This window comes from Leuciscus leuciscus, assembly GCF_965113295.1.
Source record: "Leuciscus leuciscus genome assembly, chromosome: 23".
Lineage (NCBI taxonomy): Eukaryota > Metazoa > Chordata > Actinopteri > Cypriniformes > Leuciscidae > Leuciscus > Leuciscus leuciscus.
In genome coordinates this window covers 4,315,477-4,328,651 of record NC_138747.1, presented here as the reverse complement: position 1 = coordinate 4,328,651, position 13,175 = coordinate 4,315,477, and the positions used below count along the sequence as shown (strand labels likewise).

General features: G+C 35.5%; 2 protein-coding genes across 6 annotated transcripts; one reads left to right on the top strand and one right to left on the bottom strand.

Annotated features, from left to right (window-relative positions):
* Nucleotides 1–3,607: 3,607 nt before the first annotated feature.
* svbp (small vasohibin binding protein) lies at nucleotides 3,608–6,806 on the top strand. Of its 2 annotated transcripts, none has more exons than XM_082155374.1 (3): nucleotides 3,608–3,710; nucleotides 4,354–4,509; nucleotides 5,330–6,803. In XM_082155374.1, the coding sequence occupies exons 2-3, from the start codon at nucleotides 4,399–4,401 to the stop codon at nucleotides 5,414–5,416; spliced, it is 198 nt and encodes a 65-aa protein (XP_082011500.1). In that variant the 5' UTR covers nucleotides 3,608–3,710; nucleotides 4,354–4,398; the 3' UTR covers nucleotides 5,417–6,803. The 2 variants fall into 2 exon arrangements, with proteins under 2 accessions (XP_082011500.1, XP_082011501.1); XM_082155375.1 differs by having other exon boundaries at nucleotides 3,626–3,710; nucleotides 4,377–4,509; nucleotides 5,330–6,806.
* Nucleotides 6,807–7,573: 767 nt separating this feature from the next.
* fbxo2 (F-box protein 2) lies at nucleotides 7,574–12,282 on the bottom strand. Of its 4 annotated transcripts, none has more exons than XM_082155370.1 (6): nucleotides 12,163–12,282; nucleotides 11,604–11,668; nucleotides 8,953–9,079; nucleotides 8,662–8,757; nucleotides 8,441–8,579; nucleotides 7,574–8,255 (listed from the first exon to the last, which is right to left on the bottom strand). In XM_082155370.1, exons 2-6 carry the CDS (start codon nucleotides 11,638–11,640, stop codon nucleotides 8,121–8,123), a joined length of 534 nt encoding a protein of 177 aa, XP_082011496.1. In that variant the 5' UTR covers nucleotides 11,641–11,668; nucleotides 12,163–12,282; the 3' UTR covers nucleotides 7,574–8,120. The 4 variants fall into 4 exon arrangements, with proteins under 4 accessions (XP_082011496.1, XP_082011497.1, XP_082011499.1 ...); XM_082155371.1 differs by having other exon boundaries at nucleotides 11,604–11,665; nucleotides 12,163–12,223; XM_082155373.1 differs by lacking the exon at nucleotides 12,163–12,282 and adding an exon at nucleotides 11,780–11,993.
* Nucleotides 12,283–13,175: the final 893 nt, after the last annotated feature.

Sequence of the window (13,175 nt, the reverse complement as noted above, 5' to 3'; positions counted from 1 at the left end):
ATCGATGTATGTTAATAAATAAATGCAAACTGCAAACATACTGTAAATAAATGTCTGTTCTCTTGCATTTATGCACTTGGTACAAGAACATCATGATGTGCTTTTTAACCAATTAATCCATCCATCCATTTTAAACAAAATAAATATATATTTTAATATAACATATATTTATATATAAATATAACACATTTTATAAAGTTTACATTTTTAAAAAGTAGATGAAAAAATAAATGTTACATTTTCCATCCATGCATCCATCCATCCATCCATCCATCCAATCATCCATCCATCCATCCATCCATCCATCCATCCATCCATCCATCCATCCATCCATCCATCCATCCATCCAATCATCCAATCATCCATCCATCCATCCATCCATCCATCCATCCATCCATCCAATCATCCATCCATCCATCCATCCATCCATCCAATCATCCAATCATCCATCCATCCATCCATGCATCCATCCATCCATCCATCCATCCATCCAATCATCCATCCATCCATCCATCCATCCATCCATCCAATCATCCAATCATCCATCCATCCATCCATCCATCCATCCATCCATGCATCCATCCATCCATCCATCCATCCATCCATCCATCCATCCATCCAATCATCCATCCAATCATCCATCCATCCAATCATTCATCCATCCAATCATCCATCCATCCATCCATCCATCCATCCATCCATCCATCCATCCATCCATCCATCCATCCAATCATCCATCCAATCATCCATCCATCCATCCATCCAATCATCCATCCATCCAATCATCCATCCATCCAATCATTCATCCATCCAATCATCCATCCATCCATCCATCCATCCATCCATCCATCCATCCAATCATCCATCCATCCAATCATCCATCAAGTCAAGTCAAGTCAAGTTTATTTGTATAGCGCTTTTCACAATACAGATTGTATCAAAGCAGCTTCACAGTATTAAATTAAAATAATACAACAAAGTTTGTTTCAAGAGGAATTTATTGATTGATAAAATTAAATTAAATATCCCCAAAATATCCATCCATCCATCCATCCATCCAACCATCCATCCATCCATCCATAATTTTAAAAATAAAATAACTATTTTTTAAATAAATATAAAAAATTAAGAAAACATTGTTAAAAATTAGATAAAAAATAAATGTTACATTTAAAAAAAAACATATATATATATATTTAAATACATATTTTTATATATATATATATATATATATTAATTATTTTCAAAAATAAATATTAAAAATAAATATTTAAAGAAAAATAAATATTAAATAATGAATATTTTAAAATAAGTATTTTAATCAAATTAAAAAGTAGATAAATTTTACATTTCATGCCTTTGAGGTTTAACCCTTTAGATACATTTTTTTTTTACATTTTAAATGTGTACATTTAACTATTTTAAATATATATATATATAATTAAAAATACATATGTTTCATATGTATATAGGCCTATTAATTATTTTCAAAAATAAATATTTTCAAAATAAATATTTTTATCACATTTTAAAAATATTTTACATTTTATGCATTTGAACATAACCCTTTTGATAAAAAAAAACGAATAAATACAATAATGAGAAATATAAATATTCAGTCAAGTAGTAATACAAAAGTTGTGGGCCTATAGTATTTGGATAATCACAGTTTCAAATGACACCCTTCATGCACACAGGCTGCTTTCCACTGCTATCTTTCTTGACTCATTACCTCTAGATGGAATCCCATCATGCATCTGACTGATGAACTGTGCTCTGGAGTGAACATCTCGATAACAGACGAATCACTTTGAATTACTGCTCCAGTCAATGGGGTGTGCTGGTAGGGAAGAACACACGGTCAAGAACGGCGGGCAAAGCTCCTCTTATGCATCTGACAACAGCCTGGCGTGACGGGCTGAGTGACTGCACCTCCCGACCCACCGCATTCAGTTTGTTCAGGCTGGCTTTCCACAGACCTCTCGTAAGACTGGCAGTGGAGTGGCTCATGGGAACTCCCTCGCGCATGCCAGCTTTTCCTAGGGCGCTAAAGGTCGGGTTAAGAGTAAAGACTCAGTGGAAAATCTGTCGGAGGGGGTCTGTTGAATTTAGGATCAGTTGTTCTTCCTTGGATATTATTACAGAAGTGAGTGCTCTCCTGTGTTGGGGATGGAATCCAGGAAAACACAATGGAATGTGCCATGATAAATTTCATGTGGCACAGCAGTGCCAAAGGGCATAAACATGAGGACAGCTATATGAGCGTCCAGTGGGGGTTCGTAAAAGTACAGCATCATATATGGTCAAACTGAACTAAACCCATCCCTGACACACATGTCTTATTTTGGGGGCATTTTTACAATTATACGACTCCTCTGTTACTCTAATGACACAATCCAAACGGGATAGTTTATAGTCTCTTTGACATTTTTATGCCTCATCGGGCTCTGCCAGGTATCGGATTAACCAATATTTACGTAAATGATGATCTGTCTGCCTTCGCCGAGAGCTTTTAGCAGTTTTTTCCTAGGTGGTCCATTTGTGTCTGACAACCTGACACCTTCTTAACTCCACATACAGTTTTCTTTCTTTCTGGTCGTTGTCGTCATCTGATAGGATAGGATAACAATAACTGCTAGCGTATAGCTTGTGACAGCTAGGCCTATATACTCTGGAAAAATGTATTTAAAAAGAACAAAATTAGCTTTTAAATTATGTCACGCAAGTACTTCAATAGAAACACTGGAATACATTTAAATTCCAAAGTGGCAGGGAGGTAAAAACTAGAGTGAAGTGTTTTTATTACTATTGCTGAATGATTTAGCACCTCCGGGGCTGGTTTGTAAGATGACTCGGTCTCTATAGATACTGAAGTAACTCAGTCTGGCCAATTGTTACAAAATGAAAAGAATAACCTACAACCTACTGTTAATTTAATTTTAAAAACGAATTTTAAGATAAATTGTTGTTTTAAAAGGCTAGCATGCAATGAAATTACATAAATCAAGTGTTCACAAAACTATAATTGATGTCAACCATAGACTGAAAAAATAATAACTTAATAACAGTATAAGAGCGACCTCTTGTGGTTGCCTTTAGTTTTGCGGGCAGCAAATGCATGAAATCTATACCAACTAATACATGCACCCTAAAAAACTAAACCATTAGAATAACACTGTACATTCTATTCATTTATATTTTATAATGCTTTTTATGCGTTTATACAATACTTTATGCTTTAATATTAACTAACGGGAGACCCGGGCTACACATTTTCAGTGAATATTTTAAAGTCAGTTTATAGTCTATATAAACACAAAAATTCTTGGCTACAAAAAAGCTATTATACATATTCACCGTTACAACACCTAAAAACAGTTTAACTGAGTTTAATAGTTTAATACAGTTCAATAGTTTGTTTAATTTTTTTATTGTAGGCTATATTTGTTGACCTAACATATTTTATGCATAAAATAAAATAAGATACAACACACATTTGTGTAACTGGATGTTTGATTAAAGAACTTTTAGCTACTGAAACATAGCAAAGTCTATAGTCTTTGTATATAGCCGCTTGAACGGAACGTTAATAGGAACCTTGTGTCTGCTACATTTTCTAACCGGGTTTATTTACAAGTGACGCCAAACCTGCTAAACCCAAACCAAACTAGCCTCATCTTTGTTGAATCGTTTTTGTTAGAAATCATAAGGTAAGACTCGCACAGATATTTTATTTTCTTCCTTTGTTTCTATTTCTTATAGTCTTCATAGAAAAAGTTGGATAATAAACCATGTCGTTTCACATTTGTGACATGATTTACTAGCAATGCTATTTGCTAGAAAGCTTATGGCTTATTATTCAAATGAAATGTATATTTATTGCACTTATTTTTGATGATATTAATAATAATAATAATACTAACAATAAAAACCTTACACACATGGTGTTATATAATAAGCTATACCAACGGTTTTCAAACCGGGAGTGCTAGGAATTTTTCGGAAGGAAAAATGTTCTTAAAAAAAAAAGAATAATTAAAAATTAACAAGTAAGTTAAATGAGTAAGAGAATAAATAAATAACACATCTACAGTACTACATTATATAGAACAATTTAATAATGTAACTTTAGAAATATATTCCAAACTATATAATATTATAAACAACATGTATATTAATGTATCACAGTCTAAATCTTCACAAGAAACTATATAGATACCTTTTAAATTTTGTCCCTCTCATGAGGATCATCATATTTGGGGGTTTGTGGCAGATTGAAAACCCTTGATCTATACTATTAACTCGTGACTTGAGTAACAATCTGTTTTATTGACTTTTTTGTCTTTATTTCAGTGAAATAATCATCTTGACTCAAGATTGTGTCCATCTGCTTTTAAAATGGAGCCAGCATGTCGAAAAGACAAACAGAAACAGCAAACACCGACCCGTGGAGACAGAACGAAACAGAAATCAGCCCAGCAGGAGCTGAAGCAGAGACAGAGAGCAGAGGTGACTCTTCATACTCATATACTGATGATTTTACATGTACACAGATATGACTCATTTATGAAGTAAACTTCTTTAAACTTCTTCAAACTCTCTGGTCCGGCTTTCTCAAGCCAACTTAAAGTTTGTCTCAACAAACTTAAACTCCCTCTTCATACTCATATACTGATGATTTTACATGTACACAGATATGACTCATTTATGCCTGGAACTGCCTCTTATGATAGTAATTCACTACCAGCCAAAATGAAAATGCTTCTTTTGTTTCTATTTTGCAATGGTTATTTTCATTACATTTAAGTGAAAGTTTAAACAATTAAACTAAATATCAAAATGTCTTTGTATGTCGTTCTTTATAAAAAATAGAGCTGAAGAAGAGGAACATGTTTTGAGAGCATCATGTGCTTCAGTGTAACCTTCTGTTCAAAGTCACATGATCAGTATGATCAGTCACATATTTGCATTTAGTGACTGAAATAGCGCAGGCTTAAATATTTCACATTGTCTTTTTTTTTTTTAAGTCAATATGCTACCGTTCAAGTTTGGGATCAGTGCAAATGAATTTTTTCCCCTCCAAAAGAAATCAATACTTTTATTCAGCAATTATACATTTAATTGATCAGAAGTGACTTTCATAAAGTCACTCGTTTACTTGCATTTAGTGACTTTGAAATAGCGCAGACTTAAATGATTCATATTGTCATTTCTTTCGTTAAAATGTCAAAAACGCTATAACTTTTTGTTTATTTTCATGTATTTAAATTGCACATTTCAGACCGATTCATCTCAGTTAGTTTGTTCTCTGTTTCTGGTGTATTTACAGATTTACGCCCTGAACAAAGTCATGACTGAACTTGAACAGCAGCAGTTCGAGGCCTTCTGCAAGCAGATGCAGTCACAAGCAGAATGAGAAGAACTCATGTCAAGGCAAACACTCACTGGTTAGGGTTACGTTACGATGTTACTACTGTATATACCCCTGTCATTTAAACCTAAATGTATCCGCTGGAGAATGCATGGCTGTATTGGTGCACAAACACAGTACTTGAATCTGAGTGTACAATCACATCGCAAACATTGGGTATTATGTACAAAACCAAAAATATCATTATATTTATCAGAGAATCACCCTGTGAAAAGACATTCACTTACTCTATGGGATGTTAATGCCATCTGTTCAGTTTCATTTTCACTCTCTCATTGTTAATTGTGATGTTTTATATGACATGCAATGTTTATTGTCCTGAACGAGTATTACATTATGTATGAATGTACAAAGCTATTTTTTTTTTTGGACAATTTGTAACCTATTGACGGAAGGAAAATAAGGTAGTTGTAATTTTTTTAGTTTATCATTAATTTATTTGTGACATACCTTAATACTGGTTAATGTTCCTTTTACCACAAAATTTTGTTTATTAAAAATCTTATCTTGGAAAAAATATAAAATGTTTTATAGCCTTATTTTCCTGCATCCCACAGTCAGTATACGCTGATAGAAGGGCTTTTGTCAAATAAGACAAATAAGACTTGGTTTTTCAATGCAAAACGTTACATTCAGACCTGATTTTAGATGATTTTAAGCTTTTCACACTACACTTAACCCCTGGTTATCATCATTCTAAACCCTGCTTTTAACCCCAGGTAAACCCGAGGTTTAGGAACGTACATTGTGAAACATCAGTTTATGAATGCCAAGGACTAATTGTTAACCTCGGGTATAGAATGAGAGTATGAGCAGTGAGAAACGTGAATAAAGATAACCCAGGATTCCGTTTCCGTTTAAGATAACCCAGGATACCTCCTCCCTAAGAATTACCCAGGGTTAACTATCTCAAGTGTGAAAAGCCCTTTTTTGAGGAGACTGCAGAGCCAATGGGTGAAGCTTGACGCCCAGCTCCCGCTCACTAGATGGTAATGGGTGGAGCTAGACGGTCCAACCCTACCCATAACGCTGTTGCTAAACATAACTCCACCCATTAGGTCCACAGAGGTGGAGCTGGACTAGGCCAAGCTCCACCCATTGTGTCCAGAGAGGGGGTAGTGGACGTCATTTGGATCTGCAGTGAGCACCACTTGAGAAGTAACACATTGGCTGTGTCCAAAATCAAATACTCTCTTAAGTAAGTACTTATTTTGAATAAGTAATTACTTCACGACAGCTAAAAAAGTATGTTCTACATAGTATGAATGAGTGTAGTATGAATGTAATCCGTACGTACTATATTCGCCATGTTGTCATTATCATGTGACCAACCAGTGTCAGTTATGTTGCTTCACTGCCATTCATAAATCCTCTCCCGTGGCCTTTTTGTGTTTTTATCCTTTTGAACACTTCGTGTTGATTGTTGTTGTTCAATAAAGTTTTCAATCAATCAATCAATCAATTTTGGATGCAGCCATTGCCACTTTGAGTTCCTTTAGACACGCCCCTCTTCCTTCTGCTCCAATCAGACCTCTCTTGTAATTATAACAAGCAGATGTAAACGTATACCAGCAAATAGTTTGTGGTCAGTAGAAAAATTATTTTAAGGAATGAATACTTTTATTCAATAATGATGCATTAAATCGATCAGAATTGATCATTTATTTAAAATGAATGCTGTTTTTAACTTACTGTTCATCATGGAATCCTGGAAAACGTTTCACGGTTTCCTCAAAAACAGGAATTAACAACTGTTTTCAACATTGATAATAATAGTAAGCTGTTTAATGTTTCTTGAGCAGCAAATCAGCATATTATAATGATGTCTGAAGGATCATGTGTCACTGAAGGAATACATTACATTTCAAAATTACTGTTTTATTAATCAAATAAATGTAGCCTTGGTGAGCATAAGACACTTCTTTCAAATACAGTGTAAATACACTTGTCAGTTGAACTCTTAGCAGGGACTGTCAAAAAGTGTGCCTGAGGTCTTCAGATGGTGGGAGGTTTGGCCATGTCCTCATCAGACCTCAACTTGCTCACTTGCACTCAAGATGAAAAAAGCCATTTGATGTTGCCAGTTTCCAAGTCATGATATAATAACGCAAATGTTCCAATGCAAGGAAGGTCAGAAACAGATAATGTTCTGTCATTTATTTATTATCATTTTTTTATGTGGAATGAGCATGATTATGACATATTTGGATTTTATATCACATTAGAAGATACTAATTGCATATAGAATCTCTTAGAAGCACATTATTAATCTAAGATAACTCTATGTAGCTTGCTGGAGCATATAGAGGTAGTTAGTGGCTGAGCAAAACGTTACTCTAAAGTTCGAAAAAAAAAAAGTAAAATGAATTTGAATCTAGTTAGATGGGTTTTTTTATGCTTAGCAGCATTACGTTTCTCCTTCAGCTATTAGTGTTACACTTGGTTAGTATTACACTTAGTACAGCAAGTGCAAAAATAAAAGCAAGTTGCGAGAAAATCTTTTTTTAGGCAATCAATCATATATTTTTGTCTGATTGGTGTTTAGAGGTCTACAGTAACACAGCTCCCAGTAACTCTCACTCCAAACCAGCCCTGCCAATACTTGGTGTCTGCAAGTGCAAAAATAAAAGCAAGTTGCGAGAAAATCTTTTTTTAGGCAATCAATCATATATTTTTGTCTGATTGGTGTTTAGAGGTCTACGGTAACAGAGCTCCCAGTAACTCTCACTCCAAACCAGCCCTGCCAATACTTGGTGTCTTGACCGCCATGTTCAAAAGAGATGAAGCGTAGGCCCGGGCCGTAGTCTGTGAATGTGTGGCTCACCTGTGACAGAAGTGATCAAATAGTGTGTTACCTAAATATACTATATAACATGTAGAATAAACAGCTTTAGGTCATTGATATGACTAGTGGTTTGCTTAGCATTTGTTTTCTATTTTCCTATTCATTTCTTTAAAGCTTTTAAGTGGGTATATTATGTCAAACTGGACTGGATTCCTCACTCATACCTTTCTCCAAGAGCAGTCGTCACAGTCAGGGTCAAGGGTCACTTCATCCGGCTTAAATTCCGCAATGATCTCTTGACTTTCATCAAGTAGGGTCACCGTGAGCTTATAAATGCACCCACAGTCTGTTCGGCTACAGTACCTAATCACTCAAAAGACATCATTGAATGGACAAGCTGACAAAACAAAATTCCTGCCATTATGTCCACAACATCAAGGCTTACCAGTCCTCCACAGTGACAGCCGGCTGTGCGATATCTAAATTTTCGGGGTCGTAACCCTCTTCCAGCAAGTCAATCACTTGTCTTTTTAGACACGGCCTGGAACAGCGGACAGAAAAAGACACGGACACACACAGATGTACAACTGATGAATGAACAACACACACCGAAACACAAGCAGGGACAGTGAGAAAAGTGAAACACACATGGATCCTTTTTTCACCCGGCTCTTTTAAAGACTTTATTTTCCTCAAACTTGCCTATTCAGAGTAGACACTATTCATTATTTCTTACTCAAAAGAGGTGCAGAAGAATTTAGTGATTGATTCATCGTTGTAAGTGTGTCCGCAGTCCCCCGGCATGTCCTCGGACCGCCACTCGTTGCCTCCATTCATTGTCAACTCCCAGTGTTCCAGACCATCTGGTGAAAATACATGTGACAACATATTAGATATTTAGGTGGCTACTGATCTGATCAATTTATTAAGCTAAAGGAGAGTTGGCACGTGATAGCAAATGAGTTGTGCTTCATCTGACTGAAACTAGAACATTTAAACAGCATTTTTATATTCTTTTGGGTTATGCATGCAGTATGACGTTTTAAATGTGCAGTAAGTGATTTCTGAGAAACGCTGTTGATAGTGTCATCAGTGTGGATCACTGTAGAAAGAGAGATGGCTGAGAGACATTACAAAAGAAAATTGGTGAGAGGAATATCACTGGAAAAAGTTATGATCAGGCAAGAGCTTTAGGACCCGCGTTAATATTAGAAAAGCTTTCCAGTGCTTAATAACCAAGTTTGTTTTGTTGTTTCTGCTCCATACGTGAGTTTTCAGTGTTTCACAGAACAAAGATATGCTGTTGAAGTTATTTTAGCTCTAGTAACAGGACATTTTTGAGTGTCATTGTTTGTCTGGAGCTATTCCAGAAAGCAAGGTTAAAGGGATAGTTCACCCAAAAAATTATCCCATAATTTACTCACCCTCAAGCCATCCTAGGATATGAGTTTCTTCTTTCAGTCAAACACAATCAGAGTTATATTAAAAAATATCCTGGCTCTTCCAAGCTTTATAATGGGAGTGAATGTTACCTTCGATTTTGAAGCCCAAAAAAGCGCATCCATCCATCATAAAAGTAACTTAGTAATAAAGACCTTCTGAAGAGAAGTGATGTGTTTTTGTAAGAAAAATATCCATATTTATAACCTTATAAACTATAATCACTGGCTTCCCATAACGGCCTTACCCGACGCATGACGTATTGACGTATTGACGAATGCCGAAGCGCAAAGGATAGAGCGCTAGAGGATAATGCCAAAACACTGGTCATGAATTGGAGTCTAAATTTAGTCTAAAACGAGGATTTTCACAGAGACATTTCTGAGGATTTCAATATAAGAGAAGAGAAGCTTGAGTTTGTTGCCCAGCTCTATTTGTTTGAGCTGCGGGAGGGGACTCTTCTCTCACCTAAGCTTACGCTACGCCTACATCCTACCTCATACGTCGGGTCAGAGGTCATGCGTCGGGTCAGAGGTCACTCTTCCGCCGGAAATAGACTCGCGTACGGCCATTGCCAGGGATTATAGTTTATAAAGTTATAAATATGGATATTTTTCTTACAAAAACGCATCACTTCGCTTCAGAAGGTCTTTATTAACCCCTGGAGCCGTTACTTTTATGAGGGATGGGTGCGCTTTTTTGGGCTTCAAAATCTAAAGTAACATTCACTCCCATTATAAAGCTTGGAAGAGCCAGGATATTTTTTAATAAAACTCTGATTGTGTTTGACTGAAAGACGAAACTCTAGGATGGCTTGAGGGTGAACACACAAAGACATTCTCAACTGAGCGCCGAATCCAGGTGACATCATGGAAACATAATACTTCATCTTTCGTTTAATGGCAATTTACATTCTTAGTGCATATCGTCACCTATGGGGCAATTGTGCAATAATTTTTTCATCTTATCTTTTAATCTTCCTTTAATCAGTTTTTTTATTACTGTGAGCATGAATTATATTGTTTGTTTGTTTAAAAAAAGAGAGATGGATTGAGCTAAAAAAAAAAAAAAAACCTTTCAAAGATAATATGACGGTATAAGTTTATATGTGTTTGTTTAGCCATTTTACTTCCACATTTGTTGTGAGATGTATCACATATGCATTTTATTATAGAAACACATTACGTAGAAAATGTCCCATTTTCATTAAAAAATCTTTTACTATGGCTATTTACATACCCTGAAAGTTACCTCTGTTTTTGGAACTGAAAGTTGAGGTTATTTGCTTACTCTTGAGTAAACGTACCCAGTTATGTCGCATAACCTGCTTTCTGGAATACCCTGCTCGTGTGCTGCTGGCGACTAACAACCACCTCTTGCTTGTATGTACTCTTGTGTACTTTATGTACATTTTTTGTTCTTCCTTGTCATTCGTTCATTATCTTCATTTTATTTGTCGCTAAGCATTATTTTGCTTCACTTCAGCTATGATAAAGAGTCACCCACTCATTTTGGGGGAGGAGCAATGAAGCGAGGGGTATGTTTGTTTGGGTTGATTTCAAATATCAACAGTGCTTCTCAGAAATCCCTTACTGAACATTTAATGAATTTTTAATGGAACATTTGCACTTTTAAAAATATATTTGTCACACTACAGGGCTGTTGTGTACTGCTAAAGGTGATTAAAACTGGTTTCCCTTATGCATTGCCTAACCTAAAAATCAACCTAAAGGTTTGGGGTTGTCAATGTTGAAAACAGTTGTAGTACTTAATATTTATTTTGAAACCGCGATACATTTTTAAGGATTCTTTGATGAGTAGAAAGTCTTTACTGTCACATTTGATACATTTAATCCATCCTTGCTGAATAAAAGTATTAATTTCCTTAGATTATTATTATTATTTTTTTTTTAAATGTGTAAATAAATATACATAAATATAACTTACCATCTCCATTAGGATTTTTTAGAAGGTTTACAGACATTTTGTTGAATCTGCTTTTCCAGTAACTACTAGAGAAAAAGGGCAGATAGAAAAGTGTAAAGAGTGAATTTCTTTTTACAAATAAAAATGCTTTTTAAACTGTTCGTTGCTGAGACTTTTGTATTTTGTATCTCTTAAACCTCAGCGATCCTTTTTCATACGCCTGGGGTTGATTTCATTTCCTGGTTGCTGCAGTATTATTGCTTGAGTATTGGATTTCAGGACATTCCTCGCCAGGAAACCATGCATAAATTAAAGCCCACTATTAATGCAATGCTAAAGCCGACAACTTTCAACATAACCATTAATTATAAAGCAGTAGTGTTTCTTTTCATTTGAATGAGAGGCATTTTCTGCAGTGAAAACAGTGAGCTAAGCTTAGCTCTTTACAGTAAACCGACTCATGTTTCTTGCTGTAGACCTGTATATAAGGAAGGAGCCTCTGCACATAGATAAAGTAAAGTAAATGCATCACAGCACACACATAAAAAGGTAATGCGTCATTTAAAGTGTCCGTACTTACAGTGAGAGTCTGTCCAGTCAGCTGAGCCCAGTGCTGTGTGTGTTGAGGGCAAGGGCTTCCTGTAATATGATCTCTCTGCAGAACTTCTCTGATTGGCAGAATAAGGCACATGGGTGGTCCTACATCAGCAGCAGTATTGTCCTGACACTTCTGCAAGCACATGTGCACATTAGCACAAATGTCACTCAAATTACAGAGGAAACCGTTAGCAGACATACAGAAAACAGAGGCAATCTTCAGCAGGCAACATTATAATTCGTGAAGGGTGGAGAGAACTGTAATAATCAAGCCTTGTCAAAACCTCCATTTTTCATGATGCTAAAATCCTATCTACATAATTTTTCATGATGCTAAAATCCATGTCAAAACTATTAAAGGGGTCATAACATAGATTTTTTTTTATTTTATTTTAATATGTTCTTTGAGGTCCAATTATAATGTTAAGTTTTATATATGCAAAAAGCAAAAAGATTATTTTCAACCTTCATTCTGACCCTATGTCTGAAATGATCTATTTTTAAGGGGTGGCGCCTTTAAAGGGATAGTTCACCCAAAAATGAAAATTCTGTCATTAATTACTAACCCTAATGTCGTTCCAAACCAGTCGTTCTTCTACGGAACGCAAATGAAGATCTTTTTGATGAAATCTGAGAGCTTTCTGTCCCTCCATTGACAGCTTCACAACTACCACTACTACCACTAATCCATATGAATTGAGCGGTTTAGTCCAGATTTTCTGTAGCGACACGATTGGTTTATATGAAGAACAGATTTAATTTAAGGCTTTTATTCACATTTGTGACCCTGGATCACAAAACCAGTCTTATGTTGCACGGGTATATTTGTGGCAATAGGCAACAAAACATTGTATGGGTCAAAATTATAGATTTTTCTTTTATGCCAAAAATCATTAGGATATTAAGTAAAGATCATGTTCCATGAAGATATTTTGTAAAATTCCCACCTTAAATATATAAAACATTTATTTTTGTGAATGTATGCAGCACTATCGC